The 20383-nt window shown below is 35.6% G+C and overlaps 1 protein-coding gene across 6 annotated transcripts in view; it reads right to left on the bottom strand.

The window, feature by feature from the left end:
* The window catches only part of Syx1a (syntaxin 1A), a 59050-nt gene that overhangs the window by 14738 nt on the left and 23929 nt on the right, over window positions 1-20383 (bottom strand). For 5 of the 6 annotated variants that reach the window (XR_012992233.1, XR_012992234.1, XR_012992235.1 and 2 more), the window contains exons 4-8: window positions 17147-17221; window positions 13420-13602; window positions 13229-13302; window positions 11337-11474; window positions 6509-6619 (exon numbers count right to left, since the gene is read on the bottom strand). Coding sequence is in view for 2 of the 6 variants with exons in the window: in XM_076312444.1 (XP_076168559.1) it covers window positions 6509-6619; window positions 11337-11474; window positions 13229-13302; window positions 13420-13602; window positions 17147-17221 (581 nt within the window). In the remaining 4 variants the exon portion in view is untranslated. Of the gene's footprint in view, window positions 1-4619; window positions 6141-6508; window positions 6620-11336; window positions 11475-13228; window positions 13303-13419; window positions 13603-17146; window positions 17222-20383 lie in introns of those variants that run through there. The other variant, XM_076312445.1, reaches the window with a different exon arrangement.

Raw genomic sequence — 20383 nt, 5'->3', positions numbered from 1 at the left:
CTTGACTGTGTTTAAATATTTAAGAAGGGGAATAAGAAAACGTTGCTTTAAACCGACTATTGAAAAAACTCGTAATGAAAGTGGTTTAAGGGGGTTTTCTCGTTTCTTGGAGCAAAAGAAGTGGATAATATTTGAGATTTTTTCCAGAAAAGTATGCAATATATAAAATTGAAAATTTTCGTGCCGATTGATATAATCATAAAGTCATTACACGAATTGTTTCACGTAATTCGCACCAATAACAAACGAGTTATGAACAACATATATAATTAAAGAAATTGGAAAACTCCAAAAGTTTATATTAAAAAAAAATATTTTTAAAAATATTATGTAATGTGTTATGTAAATACAAATTTGTAAAATGTCAATTAAAAAAAAAAAACGCATTTAAAAATTTGAAAATGCAACTTCTTCGATTTTTTAAATTTTGTGCTTACCATTTTGAATGTGAATTTTGGAAACTAAAATTAAAAAAAAAAATTAATTTTTTTCACTCGAGACACGAGAAAACTCTGTTGAAAAGATTGCGTGCAAAACCAAAGGGTCGATTACTACAAGAGAAACACGTTTAGTTCGATAAACTAGTGTATTGGATGCAAGGGAACCGGGACAAAGGAGGCATCGTCACAGGCGGAAGAAACGATACGTTGCGAAGCGAACTGGATACGTATCGTCGAATTATTTTCGCGTCGCAGTTTTTCTAATCGGAACTCCTTGTTTCTAATTCCTAATATTTCAAGTATGGAATCAATAATCGTCGATGATCGCCGCTGGATAATTTAGGTCGATTCGAAGAGAGAGATTCTCGTCGTTGACCCTTGAGAACGTCACTGTCAGTGTATCTTTAACACTAATTTGACGCTAGTTAAAGGTAACGAAGGTACGAAGAGAAAAAGAAAGCGTTTCAACCGGGACCTGTTAAGTGGATCGGCTTCCCTCTGGTGGCGAGTATGGGAAGTGCCGCCACACTAGATTTACCAACCAGTCGAAATGACTGGTTCCAACTGCTTTTATAATAAAATGTATTTTAAATTCCACGGCACGTTTTCTGAAGATGTTATGATTTTTTTCTATTTTATACATGTGATTAATTTTATAAATTTCTTTTTCCTCGTAGATTGGTTTCTTTTTTTAGATACATAGAAGGTATACTTTAATATTCCCAAATCTGTCGGCAATTCTAGTGTCAACCTCCTGAGGACAAACGTCGAATTATGTATACACGAGCTTAGACCCATATCTCGCAAGGGAACAACCGTCGCATGGCAATCTTGAAATTTTGCATTAATATTCATTGCTTCGACCCAAGATCTATGACGTAACTCGTTGTTGCTAATTTATCGTCTCTACGGGAGAAATTACCCCTTGTGCAAGAACTACCAATTTTATTTATTTGCCCGTGTAACTTTTAAAGAGATATTGAGAAACAAAAAAAAAAAAGCAGTAACGTATTTCTAAACTTTAAAGACTTTAAGTTGCAGGTTTTTTCATGTTAAAATACAATGTGAAATGTTTTTGAAAAAAGCGGAGAAAAGCAAAGTTACTGAACCCCAAAATTACCAACTTTAGAAAAGTATTTCTTTATTTTGCAAATAAAAGTTAGAATGTTTCTGAAAGCTTTCGATGGTTTTCTAATAAATTACAACCCTTCAGAAAGTAATTTAAGAGTTACGGACGTACAATTAAAATGGATGGCTTATCTCTTACGAATCGAGAAACAGCAATAACGAAATACGGTATAGTTCTTAGGTTGGACCAATGTACATTTACCTCAAGATTCATCACGGTCGATGTCTGACAGTTCGCGATGTTCTGTGTCAGAGTAGAAACATATGTTTACACTGTGGTTCGAGATACAGCCCCCTCCCCTTCACCCAACAAACTGGTGACTTCAGAGCAAACGGACCATGTTTCTAAGTCCACAGAACAGATTCTGTTACTCTCTTTGTAACTATACGATAAAAATGTCTACAGTCTTCAAATAGAGAATTGACAAATAGAAATATTATACTTATTACATATGCTATGAATGTAATTGAAAATATAGTTATATAAAAGATAATTATTCGTTAATACTTTAAAAATTTTATTCGGCTACGATCGGTATTTACTGTTACTGTTAAATCTATTAAAAAAATCCAACATGAAACTTCTTCTCTATCGATCAGATTCGATTTAACGTTTATAAATCGTTTATAAATATATAGAGTGTTGTTAAAAAAAAATAGAACAAGTCAAAGTAAATGAATTCCTCGTGCAAAAAGAATTTGAAAAGTCCTTTACCATTTTGCAATCCGAGGTTTCGTTTTCGAAATATAAGCGGTGAAAGTTTTTCTGGGAACGCGTATTTCGCGCGTAGAGTGCGCACGCGCGGCCGCGCGATCAGCTGATCGAGATAAAAATGGACGCGACGCGCGTCGAATCGGTAAAACTTCAATTGCTTGTACCTCGAGAACGAGGTCTCGTATCGCAAAATGGTAAAGGACATTTCGTTCTCTTTTCGTCCGAGGAATTTACATGCTTTGATTTTTTTACGCGATGAACGATTGGGTCGACGATTAATTTTCTCTCTAAATTCGAACGAACGCAGAGTATCGTTACGTGAATTCAAAAACAGTGTAGACGGGGAAAACGTTATTGGAACAGATCCAGCGGCGATCGAACGTTTACAGCCCTATTCGTTTACCTTCACAAGCTTCGCTCCGATACTCCTCGACCTTCGTCGGCTCGCCTCGGGTCTGGCCCACGTGGTCGTCGGTCTGATCGACGAAGTGCTCAATGCGGTTCGCTGACACCCTGCCGTGCCAAAGGATAGGGGTCCAAGGACATGGTTGGATGAAGTGGCAGTGTTCGGAACCAGAAAAAATCCGGTGGAACCAATGATCGAATGGAGCGAGGAGAAAGAGGACAAGGCAAAGGGGGCGCATCGGTAGCGATGGGACTGATACGATCACGTATTAATAATATTCAACCAATTAGATAGCAATAATTAATAAGAAGAGTATCTAATTATTGAATATAACCAGACAAGTTAACCCCTTCGTTCTTGCACCTAGAGGCAATGAATAATTTTTTAATACATGTGTCTATGGCAAATAGAATCACTCTGTATTAAAAAATAATAGAACGTAAATTACAAGCAGTGTATCAACCTTAAAGAATAATCTGTAAAAGAAAAATACACAGTTGATATTGTAATGAGAATATAAATTGTGCGGAAATAGTGCCTATCGAAAACGATATGGTTGGTATGAAAGGGTTAAAAAAATCCGATTTGAATCTCATTTCAAACTGACACGAGGTGAAATATTTTTAGGAGAATTGCTCAGAACTAGACCATTGGGGAGTATCTTTAAGGAATTGCCCGCTCGGCCGAAGTGGTGTCGTCCGCTCTCATCCCCACCACTCATTCAGCCGTGCTCAGGCCACTCCCTCAGGGACCTTATTAAACTTGTTGAGCTACACTTCACATCCATTTCTCATACCGAAACTTTTCTAATGAATACTCAATCGACACCAATACCGTATAATGTCGAGCAGGCATTGATAGCGTTGTAAACGTGTCTAACATAAAAAACAAAATCAATGTTATATTATACGATAAAATTAATTACGCGAAGTTGTACCAGTTTGCAACCACTTATCTCGTATCGATTAGAGACTTTCTTTCCTCTTCGGTTTTATACATCATTGATATCGATCGAGTTTTCATTACGGATGTATTGATGCTGAAAATGTGTGCCAAGCACGTGTTTCAAATAAATATGAGTACATATGTATATAGTAACTATTTACATGTAAACATAAGTATATCTGTATAACTGGATATTTAAGTACATCGTAGTGTACGTCCACAAACGTACCAATAACAAAACCCTTTGCAATTAAAATACAAAACTACGCAACCTTCGAAGATACACAGTATAGTAAGATACTATGCAATACATTTTCGAAAGAACAACTGCTTTGAGTATTTAGTATTCGAGTATTTTGTGATCGAGTATCTATTTGTAGTTTCAAAGAGTATGATGTGCATTATCAGTCAAATTCTTTTGTTCATTCTCGAATGTGATATTCAACTACTTAAAAATGTGAATATTCATATTCAAGTACTAAAATATTCGAAAGTAAAGTATTCAAATACTGGTATTCGAAAATGAAATAGTTTAATACTGGTACTTGAAAATAAAGTACACAAAAAGCGATATTCGAAAATGAAATAGTTGAATACCGGTATTCGAAAATAAAATACCCGAATACCGGTATTTGAAAATAAAATTCCGAATACCGGTATTTGAAATAAAAAGTCCGAATACCGGTATTCGAGAATAAAACATCCGAATACTGGTATTCGATGATGAAACATTTGAATACAGAGATTCGAGAATAAGTACTTGTCTACCGGTATTTGAAAATTAAATTACTCGAATAGTCCCAATCCTGCTATAAATACTTTTGTAGAAGTATCAAACGTTAATCGTTCGACACCAACATATTTGACACAGTTCGAAACGAGATAATCGTCTACCGATAAATTGCAGCGTATCTGATTCGGTATCATTCCCATCACTACTCATCCGATAATCGGTGGATTGCCTCAAAGAAGCATGCACCCAAAGTTGAGATTACATGTGGACGTCTATTCGTTGTGCGTGTATGTATATATGTACACAGCATATATACATGGAGGTATACATGTAGGCGTAAAGAGAGGTATAAACACACCACGTATTAAGCCACAATCGCGCCATACCATGTCGCGCGTCCGCAGGGCGTCGCACCACCGCAAGCAGAAACAGCAGGCGCAAAATTCACGATGTATCGTACACCGTCGTCGACGATACCGATCGCGGCACCGTGGACGAGATCGACGATTTACGATGCTGCGTATATACACAGTAGGCACGACACAACCAGATCGTGGACACCAGTTGGTCGGTTAGAGCATAGGTTAGTAACGCAGAGTTTTAGTAGTACGAATAGACAAACAGTTCATGGACAGAGGCACAATTAGCACACTCATGTTCAACAGGACAGAGCGACACAAGTAGAGAGACACATACGTATGTATATCATGATGCATGTATACAAACAAAAGCGATTTACGGGACGAGTGAACAAGTATAAACAAGTAAATAGGTGTGTGTGTGTTCGCGGATATAATACATACATCATACATACATAAATACACGCATATGTGTGTATTTGCATATATACACACACACATAAATATATACATATACATACATATTACAATGGCTCGCGAAAGTATTCACCCGCTCAACGTGTATACCAAAAATCAATTGTTTCGTGAAATTTAAACCGAAATAACGAAGTGAACAATTTTATTACGAAGCATTATATATAGTAGCAATAAATTTCAATTTGACTAAAAATGTGGTTAAATATCGAATAGATCAAGTGACTGCGATAAAAGCTCGAGATTATTTTACGTAATATTAATTTAGATATCATACACTTAGTTTCTGCATTTTTATATTACAGTAGTGTTCGGTTTCAAGTCAATATTTTCTTTCTTCGATTCACGGTGCTGAGCCATCCTCACCATTGAACTTAATATTTTTATATTTTTCATTACACCTTCGCGACAGTGTTACTAATGAATCGGTGAGACTTTCCCAATAATAATAAATCCAAACACGATCCTATTTGAATTCTGTTTAATTATGTATAGAAAATGACCACTTCTGAATTCCACAAATACGTACTTAAACTAATTTTCGTTAAGAAGATTTCACCGATTTATTGATAATACTTTTCATAGACGTAATAAAAAGTAAGTAAAATTTGATATCGTTCTAGTGGTTGCCTCTATCTCTCTCACTCTCGATGTTCATTCTATACACAGTTCTCGTCCAACGGTTCGTTCGAGTTCCATGAGTTCCGAGCTCGCGTTCGATTTTTTACCTTGAAACCGAATATCACCGACCAATACTTAACACGTATCGTTTTTCAAAAATTTATGACGTTCTTTATTTCTTCAGCCGATAGACACTTGTCTCGAAAGAGCGGAGAAATAAAAATCGATATCAGAATTTTCCGCTTTTATTATTTCGCTATCAATTTCGCGAAACAATCGATTTTCAGTGATGGTGCGGAGCGGGCACTTATGCGAACCACTGTACATGCGAGCAGCGATTCGATCGTACACGTGACAGAAATTTGTTTCGGGTACGAAAGAAAGCATCGTCGTTGTTAGATATCGCGCAGAGAGTGATACGCACACATATAAAGGAGAGCGTAGTAGTAAACCAAAAAGCAAAAGTAAAAGGTTTCGTAGGAACGTAGAGTTAGAATAAGACAGGTAGAGACGAGGGAGAGCGAACAAGACAGCCGGGAGTAGGGACGTCTGGAAAGGGGCGGGGCGATGAGCGATGTTGAGGGAGGTCGCGGTCGAGAGAGGAAAGGGGTGGGCGGAGAGAACAAAAAAGTGACCAATTAGAGGCGAGAGGTCGATGGGTTCGCGCGAAGATCTGGATGGACTTACCCGTCGGGCTTTGCTTTGATACTTGAGTGCTTTTTTGGTGTCCTGCGTAGCCGTCTGCACGTAGTCCACTGCGTGCTCCACATGGTATTCTATGCGATCTATCATCTCGCCCTAAGGTGGGTGTGCGAATCCACACACAGCGTAACAGGGGAAGAGAGAGAGAGCATCGTTAGTCTTGGCCGGATGTAAACCGAGAGACGATTAACGTCGATAGTCTTCTTCGTGCACGAGTATACTCGAGTGACTCAACGAGGAGAGCTTTCCAGGTGCTTTCCTCATATTTTAACGAGCTTCTGCACGGCGATAGTACTTCAAGTATTAAAGTCAATGGTATACGATTTTTAGGGCATACGGTTAACAGTACTCGAGATGTTTAATAATAAAATTTACATCCGTATTATTATTTCTCCAAGCACGACTCTAATTGTCAATTGAGAGTTGTAGCACGATTGGTAAGATACTTGTCCTTGTTTGTGAAATTTTTTGTGAAAATATAAACTACTTTCGACGCTCGTGCTTTTCTTTTTTCAATTGTATCGGTATTCTATGTTTTACTTGTCAGTCGTAAAATTAATTTTGAAGCTCTAGAATAAGACATTTGTTAGGTGCTAGTGGTGTTTAGAATTTTTGAGCTTTCAGTGGTTTTATGATAAGCATCTTTTAAGTTATATGTTAATTACAAGGCAGTATTAAATAAATGCAATGCTAAAAAAAAAGTTAATTCTGCAAGTTTAATGCAAATAATAGAATACTGATACAATAAAGAAAGACAACGAGCGTTTTACTATTCGTGTTACGATCTCGACTGTCAGGGGAGATTTTAATTCGGGAGATAAACGGGCACCTACATTTTAATGTTAAGTGTCTCGGAAACTATTAATCGCGTGCTCTCGGAACCGTGTAATGTTGGCTGTAAAATTTGAAGTACTATTATAAGTAATGGTTCATGGTAAATGAGGTACCATTAGAAATAAAGGTTTATGCTAGATAAGGTACTATTATATAACTCGTTAAAACGTGAGTTACACCTGGAGAACTCTCCTTGTCAGTTCACAGCACTGGGTCTCGAGTGTGTTAAGGCACTTGACGGCTGCGCGATGTGGATGCGCAGTATCATTCCAGGGAGACGGTGACCTCCCAAATATACAATATAACGTAGACGCGACTGACAAGGTACAATCTGTAATTGACACACGTCAATTTCGATAGAACTTTCCACGATTGTTCATCGAACCAATCTAAGAACTTTGCTGTACTTAATTGATGTTGATTTTGTACTTTAAAAGAGGAACCATCCCTTTTACATACGTACTTATAAAAAAAGATTTAAATAAATGTTATACTATTTTTGAAGGCCTATATATCTGTGAGAAAAAACTTATACACAGATACACAACAATTGCCGTAATTATATATTGTTCTTCAAGTATATATATACATAAAGAAATATAAATTTCTCTAAAAAAAAGGAGAAAATTTTAATTTTGTTCGTCCTACAAATATATAGACTTTCAAGAACAGTATAACATTTATTTAAATCTTTTTCTATATATTTTGCAAAGTAGTCAACCAATTCTTAGATTGGTTCAATGAACAATTCTGTGGAATTTTATAAAAATTGGCGTGTGACAGTCACCGATCGTTCCTTGCGAGTTATGTTCGACAAGTCGCGTAAATTGTTATAAAACAGCTCTGTCAATAGTTCCACATTGTTTAAAGTTCAAAATAGGTTATCGGTCCAAGGATAAACTATTATTTATTAAATATGTGTCAAATATCTAAGTCAAATATATTATGCATAATTATTAGACTATGCAGAATGAAATGTACGAAATTCACTACATTTATAATACGCAGAAGAGATTAGAATAGGTGTGTGAAATTCATTTTGGCCTGAGAGCCAATTTGCACTTCGCTACCGTGCCACAGACCACAGACGAGCATGCTATTATTTTTCAACAGTCAAAAATATTTTAAAAGCTATTTCTTATTCATACCAGTAACAAACATAAATAATAATATATATTTTTTTATATAAATAATAATTTTATATAGTTTAAATAAACATATCCATTGTTCGTTTGATGTTGATGCATTCAGTAAACTGGAAGATTTGTGTACCACGCAAATAATAGTAATTTTGTGATACCTAAGAAATTTGTTCTCTCTTTTTGAAAAATTAAATTGATATAAACATAAGTTTCATCTACTATCCCATCGCTTAATTCAGAATTATCAGGTTACTCGTCACATGCGCATAATTAAACTAATCGGATTATAAATATCTAATTTCGTGATTTCTTCTGCATACTTGGATATATTCTGCAACTTTTATTTTCCATATATCGAAAATTTTCCATTTATTTTCCATAATCGTAATTTAATATTTCAGTACGGTGAAACTACTGTTGCTGTAAATGCATAACAATATACACGATCCGCTGTGCATGTATCGCTCGTGCCTACAACCGCTCCGTGCCATGATTGACGACACAATGATTGTGCGCATCCACGGTTGCGCAACTAGGCGCCCGGGACTGCGAAAGAGAGGGGATGACGCGAGCCGCGCGTTCTCGCCGCTAAGGCAGAAAATATCTATTCCATCGACTGTACACACAGAGAAAAAACACTGGTGGTTTCGAACCAGCGGGAAACAGAAAACATTGGCCCGATCTTGCACCGCCGATAACTCATCCGCTCGTCCGACTGCACCCACCAATTAACGAACGCGCCCCTCGTCGACACCGGAAACCTTTCTTTTGACCTATGTATTTCGTTCCCAATTTCTGAAGTAGCGACAGTGACGTTAACGATAACGATCGATTGAACTCTATCCCTCCGTTTTTCAAGGACCACCTACTCGTTCTCGAGATGGAATCCGACCCCGTGTACGAAACGAATATCGTTGTTATCGATACTAGTGCTGGTCTCGTGACTGACATTGATGATACTGCTTATTCAGTGATTTACTCGTACGCCATGCAAATTGTATTAGCGTCGGAAGACTACTTGGCTTCAGCTTTCTCGTGAAAAGTTGCGCAATGATAAGAACACAATGACGCCAATAAAAGGGCATTGCCTTTACAGGTATAGCATCTATTTTTACGTTTTACGCGGTATTTGTGTTCGTTCTTGTGTATACTTCGCGCGCTAAAAGTATGCACTTGATGGTGAACCAATCGTATTCGTCGAAATATTTTTACCGCTCGTAAAACACGCCCCGGAAAAAAATTTAATCAACTACTTTAATATCTAGGTCGATTTTTTCCCGAAATTTATAGATTAATATTTATTTACGATACAATGCGAAACATCCATATATACAGGATATACAAACAGTGAAGTATCACACGAAGGTTTGAAGTTGTCGAAGAAATATTTTTACAAAAATTTTTAGTATAGAGGAAACAAGTGATACAAATAATTTTCCTGTAAGTGTAGTGTTAGGAGAGATATCAAAATGAAGGTAATTTTTTCAAACGAGAACCCATATTTTTTTATTTATAAAACAGTAGCATTTGTTGAATCCAATACAATGACCTACCACATGATATTCTATGCAGTAAAATTCAATTACTTGACTTCAATTACTTGAATTAATTCAAATTGACTTCAATTATATCATTATATATGGAATAATATTGTGTAATATGAGTTGTAATCTTCTTAACAAACGCTGCTAAATTATGAATAAAAAAATACAGAGTCCCGTTTAAAAAATTTAACATTGGTATCTCTTCCACTACCATACCTACAGGAAAATTGTTTATACTACCCAATGTACTTCTCTGTACTAACAATTTTTGTAAAGGCATTATTTTGACAATTTTAATCCCTCGTGAGATATTCCATCGCTCCCGATTAAACAGATTACCCTGTACGTGGACCACAGAACGAATAGGTGAAGGTTTCTGGGTCGCCATTTTTATCTCAGGCGCTAAAATACCTAGACCCGGCCCAGTCTGTAGCGCAATCCACGTCGCCAAATGCATACTCTCAACACGTGTACTATGTAGAGATCGTAAGTTGCCAAGTCCTTACAAATTGAACAACAGAGGACTAGGCGCTTGCTCCGTCCAATCCCCACCAGGGATCCCCACACTTAGTCGCTAAGCGATCACATTACATAGGCGTAGAATCTCTATATCTACAGATAATATACAAAACTACGGATACAAAGATTTACTTGCATAACAAAATTTCTCATGTACATTTACAAAATTAAACTCTAAATATTTGTCCCTCGTAATAATAGTTATTAGACAGAATTTATCGGGATTATATTGCAAAAGGTATACCACCTAATTCAGTGTACTATTTTAAATCCGGGAAAACTTCGTGGTTTGGAATTCAAATTGGAATTTAAATATTACGTTCTTGTAGAGTGTAAACGCACGTACGCAAAGTATATAAAAATGTTCCATTCCAGATGAATTTTACGACTTAAAGAATTTTCTCAAGGCGTCGGTTTCTGGTAGCAAACAAGCCTTGGGTGCGAAGGGTTAATATTCTGGAACTGTGTCTACGCCAATGCGTTCCAGTGGTCGTTCGTTATCGTTTCGTCTGACTCTGTTTCTCCTGTTCGTTACGCGATTAATTTGTGCATGTGATCGCCTTGGCCAATCGCGAAAACGTGTGTGATTCGTGGTAGGGGTGGGGGGTGACTGATCCGATTCCTTGGTATCTCACGATCTCTGTACGCTACTGTACTCTTTGAATGGCCAATACGCGGGTCCTTTACTCGCCAATTAAATCGTTCCGGAGAGCGTACAGTCCACGAGGAAGCCCGAAAAGAAATCTGAATATTAAAACGCGCCGTCGACCTTACCTGACTTTCTACCAACATGGCCATGTCCATGAACATATCGTGAAGTTCCCTAATCGAGTTCTCTAGTTTGATAATATCGGCGTGGCGGGCCTCGATGTCAGCGAGGGTCTGTTTCGCTTGTTGCGTTTCCATGATAATCTACGAGAAACGAGCTATAGTTAGTTGGTTTATTGACACGAGTTTTACTCGATAGTGCAACACGTTTAGATGGAAGAAAGAAAGATCAATTCTGGGGGGGAGTCGATCTTTAGATTAAACTGTTTGAAGAAATGTCTTCAATTGACTTCACACTTATCGAGATTGTGTGGTGTCAATTTTTATATTATTTTTCTAATTTTTGAAATTTTGACTTCAAGGTGGGTCGCTCAAAAATAAATTTTATTTCTTTCAAAATTAATAATTTTGAGTTTTGAATCGTGCACACCATTGAGACGGGTTTCTTTTTATCGTGTACTAGATTTAAAAAAGAAATATAATATCTCGTTAAAGTACATTTTATAAGGTACGTATCTGTTTATTTTCGTTTCGAATTAATCGTTACTTTATAGAAAAAATAAACAATGTAAATTAAACTCTCGTTAAACCTACACTGTTGGGTCAAACGCTTTAAGGGGGGATGGTAGTGAATTTGTTCCTGAAATCGACATTTCGTATCTCGTAAATTTTAATTTTTTTTTTAAATTAATAATTTTGATTTTGTAAACGATGCACACCGTTGAGGCAGATTTCTTTTTGTCGCGTACTGAATTTAGAAAAATAGCGAAAATCATTTCAGGAAAATAATATTTCGTTAAACTGCATTTTATAAGATATATGTCTGTATATTTTTATTTCGAATTAATCGTTACTTTATAGAAAAAAATAAACGACGAAACTAAAATACGATGACCTCTCGTTAAAACGTACACTGTCGGGTCAAACACGCTTTAAGGAGGGATGGTAGCGAATTTGTCCCTGAAATCGACCTTTCGTATCTCGGGCAGAGATCCAGCCACGTGTTACACGTCCGACTAGAAAAGTGAACAGGATATCAAGGTTCGAAACGATGCTGTGCACGTACCGGTATGACAGTCGCTAGGGCATCCTAAAAACTTTTATATTTTTGTATCAACGCGAGAGTGTTATAATGGATCAATGAGACTCTCAATGAAAATGGGACCAAACACGATCCTATTCGGAAAAATGTTTATTATATGTAGTTAAACGTTTTTAAAAAATTATTCAAATTGGATATAATAAAAAAAAAAATAGTTCGAAAGAAGTCGTATTTAGATTCATATTCATCGGAAAAACTTCACTAACCCACTAACTATACTCAACGGACTATATTTTTTCTTACACGTTATACTAAGCATCGTTAAAAAAAAACTTTGTACTTTAATTAAAAATAATTCGAATAACGTCGAATATAGAATTTACTCTTCGCGCAACAATCTTGCCAAACTATCGTTAATATTGCATAATCGAATAGTATTAACCGTATCATAAACAATGTTAATAATTTACTATTGTTTTCGATCGAATTATATAAAATATTAGATATATTCATAAGGAAATAGTTACACCTTCTGACCTCGAATGTTTAATTATTTCGTAGATTTCAGTTTACAAGGCGTTCTTACCAACTAAAACAATAACAATAATTATTGTAACACTCGTGAAAATTCTAACAAGAAATGTAAACATTGTTAATTCTCATTAACTGGCAAAGTTGGTTTCGTCGACTTTAAATTCAACCGTTTTTTTTTCACGAGGACTTTTATCGAGGGGCCAACGAAACGCTTTAACGAGGTTTTACCGTAAAAAGCTGTACCTTAAGCCTTGACCCGAGTCTGATCTTTCCAACTCTCCGAGTGTCTTGCAAACTGGGAAACAAAAGAAAGTTTCCTTACCCCTTGCGTGAACACAGCTGGATTTCCCTGTTCCAACATTTCCTCTAGTTCCTCGTTAGTGGTCGTCCTCCCCGCTGCAAGCAGCGAAATCGATCGGTTAGACGCTAATAGTGAGCTAAGAGTGCGTTGACTATGCGCTCGCACGCATACGAAATGGGATTAGGTCGAACACGCTTAGGGGCCACGCTTACTGATTTCCAGCTGTCGTTGTATCCTTCCCTTACACCGCTCTCTGTAATCGGTCTGCGTTCGATTGTATTCTGTCATCACCTCGACGAACTTCCTGGACAATGTCGAATGCTGTGTCTTGCGTATCCTCAAATCCGCCGACGTTTTGTTCGTGTGCTCTTCTTGCTCGATATTTTGCTCTATCACTGCGCACCAAGAAACGAAAAAAAATGTCAACGTCGAGACGATCTGGTGTACCACGAGCGTGTAGGTACACAGTGGGATCGAGACACACGGACAGAGTTCCATTGTCCATGGTACCACGTCCTCCTGGACGTTGTTTCTCAACACGTCGAGTGCCGTAGGATGTTTACCATAAATTTGTACATTTTACGAAATTTGTATTATCATTCGATAACAATGTTTACAACGGCGAAACGAAATGACGAAATGAAGCGTTTGGAAATTGATATTTCCAACCTAAGCTTCAAATAAATTTTTTAATAATAATTGCCGTGCTTGAGGAAAGTAGTTTATCATCGAGGAAGGGCGATGATAAATTTTTACACCGGTTACAATCGGCGTTGAATGATATTTGTACTCAAAGTCTGGCTACTTATTGTTAAAGCGAAAATGATGAAAGTGAAAAATGGGAAAGAGATGTCAGTCGTTGGAGCTGACAAATTTGTGAGAACCTCGTCATTGTGGTTCAAATATGGTTCGAACACGTTCAAACACATTCAAACGACCATCAAACATGACCAAACAGCCTTCAGACTTCGAAGTCTGGCTACTTATTATAAAATGAAAAACATAAGAAAGAAGTTGTCATTCGTTGGAGCTAAGAAATTTGTGAGAACCTCGTCATCGTGGTTCAAATATGGTTCAAACATATTCAAACGACCATCAAACATGACCAAACAGCCTTCAAACTTCGAAGTTTGGCTACTTATTATAAAATGAAAAACATAAGAAAGAAGTTGTCATTCGTTGGAGCTAAGAAATTTGTGAGAACCTCGTCATCGTGGTTCAAATATGGTTCAAACATATTCAAACACGCATCAAACAGCCTTCAGACTTCGAAGTCTGCCTACTTACTACAAAATGAAAAACGTAAGAAAGAAGTTGTCATTAGAGCTAACAAATTGATAAGAACGATAAAACTGGTTGGAATAATGCAAAAGTCGAACAACTAATAATCCTTGTGACAAAAGATAAGTTAGAGTAATTACAAACAATGTCCTTGGACGACTATAAATTGGGTTTTCGTGATAATAACGTTATTGGTTGTGAATTTATATAAGAAATTCGAACAGATATCAAAATAATTTTTTTTGAAAATTTTTATCGGTAAATGTACATTTCAGGCAGCTGTATTCTTTCTAGCTGATCAGTGTAGTTACTGGAACATTAATGAAAGATGGGAGAATACCAGATGGGCCAGCTGACTGCTACAACCTACTTCTCTGCTATTGGACAAAAATAATTTCTCTCTGGTCCTCGAGACGCAGGTGTAAAAGAGGTGGTCTAAATACGAGCTGGCACTTTTACTTCAGGGTTTATTGCCAAACCTGTTGAAGATTTTTAAGACGCAACACTTCAGTCTGTATCTAAAACATGTTTGCTTTGGGATATGAAGTTCAAACAAGCTGAATAAAAGTAACGTATGTTTTGAATCTGTACTTAAGGTATTAGGACACTTTGAAAGTTTACAGACTTTACTAAAACATATATCAGACATTACTGATAGATTTTTTTTAAATTTTCAACAACTTTAGAATTTTTGTATACAAATTCGAAAGGTCCAATGCAAATAGCTACCATTTAGATCGTTTTCGTTTCCAAAAAAATTTTAATCTGGCAAGAATTCTGCACAGGGCATCTTTAATCTATTTTTTTTTATAATTCACACCACTAGGAAAATAAGCCACAAAAACTTATATCGATCAAATATTTACTTCTTTCGGCCGATGTTTTAAAATATGAGTCATTTTCGAACGCGTACAAAGTGTCCTAATCGTTTGAAATAAAAGTTAAAAATGTTCATTTTAAAGGTGTGGTAATACGAGTCACTCTTAAAATAATCTGAAAGAAAAGTGAAAACCGTATATAATTTCAAATTGAAATACTTAAAAACGTATCTAAAATGTGTATAAAAATGATAGAACGAAAGCAACGATGAAATCAGGCGTGTCGGACGTCATTAGCCAATGGCTGATGTTAGTTTTAAGGACTGCTATTGTATTGGTGTCTAAGAGTCATCTGTTGCACAGTCAAAGGTTTGCCTATTTTCCTTTCTGATTGTTCAGTTCCAAGCTGAGAGTCGTGAAGGACACACGATACTATCGTCGTTCACACTAAGTTGTATCATTATAAATTTCTTTATATTTTTCACTTTATATTTATCTACGTTGCATCGTTACAAATTTCTTTATATTTCTGACTGAATATTCTTCTATGTTGTATCACTACAAATTTCCTTATATTTTTGACTGAATATTCTTCTAAATTGTATTACTATAAATTTCTTCATATTTTTCATTTTATATTCTTCTGTTTGGAATTCATTATATTACTGGATGTGTGAGATCCCTGTGTATTGTAATAAACTTTCAATTAAAATCTAAATTTACAACAAAAAATAAACTTAAACGTAGATAATCTATTTAGAGTAATTACAGATGTAGATGTCTTGTTGCTCAATACCTGACAGGCATATGTCTACATATAACACTGAAAACAACTCGTCCAAAGTTCTCCCTCTGTGTCTTTGGGGACAAGTCCCCTGCAAAACGTGTCACTAACATCCTCGTCACTTGGGTATTCCTCCTGATGAATTTCAAGGTCGCTGTGATCGTTCCATATTTGGAATCAGCTTTATTGCCCTTATTTAGACCACCTGTTCAGATTCTTGGTGACAGTTGTCACTACACGATGCTATTACCAACAATTATGTTAACAAGGAAAATCACTTAAGTGTAAATCGTTGATTTTAATGAAATTTACACGTGATATACTTCTTAGTAAAATATTTGACACGTATTTTTTTTTTTTGTCTGTTATTATCCACACCTAGGGGGTGAAATTAACCCTCAAAGTTGGAGGAGAAAAATACATTTTCTTCAATATTTTCAAAAAGGTGAGACCTAGAAAAAATTTGTTTCAACCAAAATTGCACACTTTTGAATAATGAATTTAAACTTCCAAAGAGTTTTGCAAGGTATTAACCTGTTTAAACAATATGTTTAAACAAATAAAGTCAAATTTGATAAATGTATAGTCAACTATAGAGCTAAATAAACCACACAATTAGAGTATACTATTCATCTTCAAAATAGTATAGTTGAACTACACAACAATGTTAAATTGTACAGTCAAGTGTATCGTCAAATTTGATAAATGTATAGTCAACTATATAGCTAAATAAACTAAGCAGTTAAAGTATACTATTCCGTAACGATAACAAGAAGATGGTCGAAAACGATGAACGCGTTGTTGGTTACGACTAGATATTTTTATGTGTTTACATATATAACGAGTCGTCGATTGTTATATATTGACAATTTAGGAAAACGCGAAGGTTGACCCCAGAATGTTTCTGCGGCACTTCGACGCGTATTGAAATACATGAAAGACTCTCTCGGGCACTCGACGTGTTAAATACTGGTACTTTGGGTTCAAGGAAATAGCTATTTCCTCGTCCTTGAGTATCAATCGTAAGAAACGAGGAATCGTTACCGAGTTGCTTACCCTTTAATTTAGCCCTGACTTTGTTGGCCGTTTTCTTGATGTCGGACATCAAGTCTTCCAATTCCATTTTGACCTCTGAAACAGAAAAGAACATGATACTTTCATTGGTGATTCAAGATTCTTTTCAACTTCCATTTAATCAACAGCTTTATAATAATAATAGTATTGTAATAGTAATAATATTACCAAAATAATAATATTGTAATAGTAATAGTACCATAATAACAGTATTATAATAGTAATAATATTACCATAATAATAATATTTTAATAGTAATAATACCATAATAATAATATTCTAACAGTAATAATATTACCATAATAATAATAATATTGTAACAGTAATAATACCACAATAACAATAATATTGTAATGGTAATGATACTATAATAATAATAATAACAATAATATTGTAATAATAATAATAATGTCTTAATCGTATCAAAATTGTAAAGATTAAAAAGAAAATAATAGGGTATTCAGCAAAGAAGAAAGAAGAAAGAAAACAAATTATTGTTACAACAAAAAGTTACTGTTTAGAAGCAAAATTAAATATACATTTCGTACAAAGTTGAGGTACAGCTATGTACATACATGTATGCTGATTTTAATCTAACCTTGAAGTTATCGTCACCGTTTACCAAGAGATTTACCCATCTTCGAGGTACGACGAAACACGACTATGATCACATTCATCAAGTTCTCGGATTTAATAGGTGGAACACAATGGAAACGAACATGATTTGACGGGTCGAACAGCGACAACATTTGCTGATCCCTCGAGTCTAAATTACTTGGGAATAGTTCGAACGAATGACGAAAGTATTTCCTGAGGTACCCCTCAAAATTAAGATAATAATTTCGACCGTAAACAATTTCTTTTCCGTAGTCACAATGACCACCGTACATTCGTATGCGTGTAGATTATCGACCGTCTTCTACGAATCGTGACCCGATAATCGGCCGACGACAAGATGTAATATTGTTGTCACCAATACGTAATATTGTAAATACTTAAGTACGTCTGCATTATTTAAATAGGGTAAATATGAAAAGTCATTCTTTTTCGAACGATAACATTCGAATATTCAAATACCTTGAATGACGATATTCGAATATTCAAATACCTTGAGTAAAGGTAATCGAATACCTAAATACCTAAAGTAACGATATTTGAATATTCAAATGCCTTGAGTAACGATACTCGAATATTCAAATATCTTGAGTAACGATACTCGAATATTCAAATACCTTGAGTAAAGGTATTTGAATATCTAAGTACCTAAAGTAACAACATTTGAATATTCAAATACCTTGAGTAACGATATTCGAATATTTGAATACCTTGAGTAACGACACTCGAATATTCAAATACCTTAAGTAACGATACTCGAATATTTAAATACCTCGAGTAAAGGTATTCGAATACTTAAATATCTAAAGTAACGATATTTGAATATTCAAATGCCTTGAGTAAAAATATTCGAATACTTAAATACCTAAATTAATGATATTCGAATATTCGAATACCTTGAGTAACTATATTTAAATATTTAAAATTTATTCGTAGCTTTGAAATATCCATTGAAAACCTCGAATATCGATATTCGAATATTCAATGTTTATTCTTGACATTGAAATGTCTACCAAATAATCGAATATTCAAAGACTATCATAACATTAGAAAATTTATAAAATATTCGAATAGTCCCAACCGTGGTCGAAACGCGAATTGCAAATATCGAAACCGAGTTCGAACGCCTTCGAAGATTAATTTCACCGCAGTTACGACTATGCGTCGAAGGTAGAAACAAAAATGGTATAAAATGTTGGAAACCGTACTGCGACGAACCCGTAACGAGATTATCCTATTCGCGAACAAAGTGGTGCTGGTTCACCAAGATTATTGTCGACAATTTTCGACAACATTGTACAATAGTTCCTCCGGGCAAGCGATAAAATCGAGACTTTAGGTTCGCTTGGAACAGATACTTAAATGGGAGGGTGAACGTAACACAGAGAGCGAGAGAGACAGAGCAATGACAAGCGAGTCTCGCATTACGTTCGCTAGGTGCTCGTAACTTGGAACTGGCGCAGTGTGTCGACCGCTAACACAAAGTAAAATTTGTTACATTGTTCACAATATTTTCGGGAGAGTGTTACCAATGAATCGACGTGATTATTTTTAATTAGACATCGTTGACAGTTTTTCGAAAATCGTTGGAATACCGTACAATTAAAAATAATCCGAACACAGTATTCGCAGCCTTATTTAAAACCTTGATAATCCATTAATAATAATTCTCTACCGAAGATACAATAAATAATAAAAAAAATTTCAGTTTTCCAATTTTAGAATTTAATATCAACCGACTAAAATTCTTAAAAAATAATAAATAAAATTCTTAAGAAGTCTTTAAACTTGTAAGTTGTTTAAATACAAACTAGTTAATTATTTCGGACAGCGGAAAAATAAAGAGCCTAACAACAATGTTTCGAATTAAATCTACTTTTAACAGCTCGTTCTTGGAAGATACAATTAGGGGACTTTGTGGAATTGTTAAGTAATTAATTGTTTATTTTAACATCACTGCCGTCACTTATAAAGTAATTGTTACATTTTATTATGCATACCGAGATTTTGTATGTTCTTACGGAATATTATTATCTCGGGTCAATAAATATCTGCCTATCTACTTATCTACCTGTCTTGTCGCTTGTGTTGAATAAAGATAAACAGTGGTGGACTATCATACTCGATACCGAATATTTGGTGAAAGCAAAACACGAAGTGTTTAAAGGGAAGGACCTTGAACAGGTGCAGAAATACGAAAGTCGAACCTAGAAATCATCATGGAGACGTATCGACCGAATTAAGGCGAGGCTGCCTCGTAGATCAATATCTGTGATTTGTTGGCACAATACGATAAGAAGAGAAGGAGACTGGAGAACGAGAAAAGAGACATGAAGCCAGTCGACCGATATCTGTCCTGTCATCGACATAGTCCTCTCTGTTCGTCTCCTCTCGGTTGCCATATCGCGACCAACCCCCTTCCACCCTCACGTAACCGATTTTCTCGAAGTGACAGAAACGTTTCAAGCATCGTTCCACGTAAAGTTTCGATCTTGATTAACCGTTTGCTACACGATACTGAAAAAGTACACACTGATTTTCGTTTAAAAATGAAAATCTAATTTTTATACGAATTTCTTGAAACAATAAAAATTATTATGTTTG

The sequence above is a fragment of the Ptiloglossa arizonensis genome, chromosome 5 (assembly GCF_051014685.1).
Source record: "Ptiloglossa arizonensis isolate GNS036 chromosome 5, iyPtiAriz1_principal, whole genome shotgun sequence".
NCBI lineage: Eukaryota > Metazoa > Arthropoda > Insecta > Hymenoptera > Colletidae > Ptiloglossa > Ptiloglossa arizonensis.
Note: the sequence above shows the minus strand (reverse complement) of the source record. Positions and strands in the feature narration are given on the sequence as shown.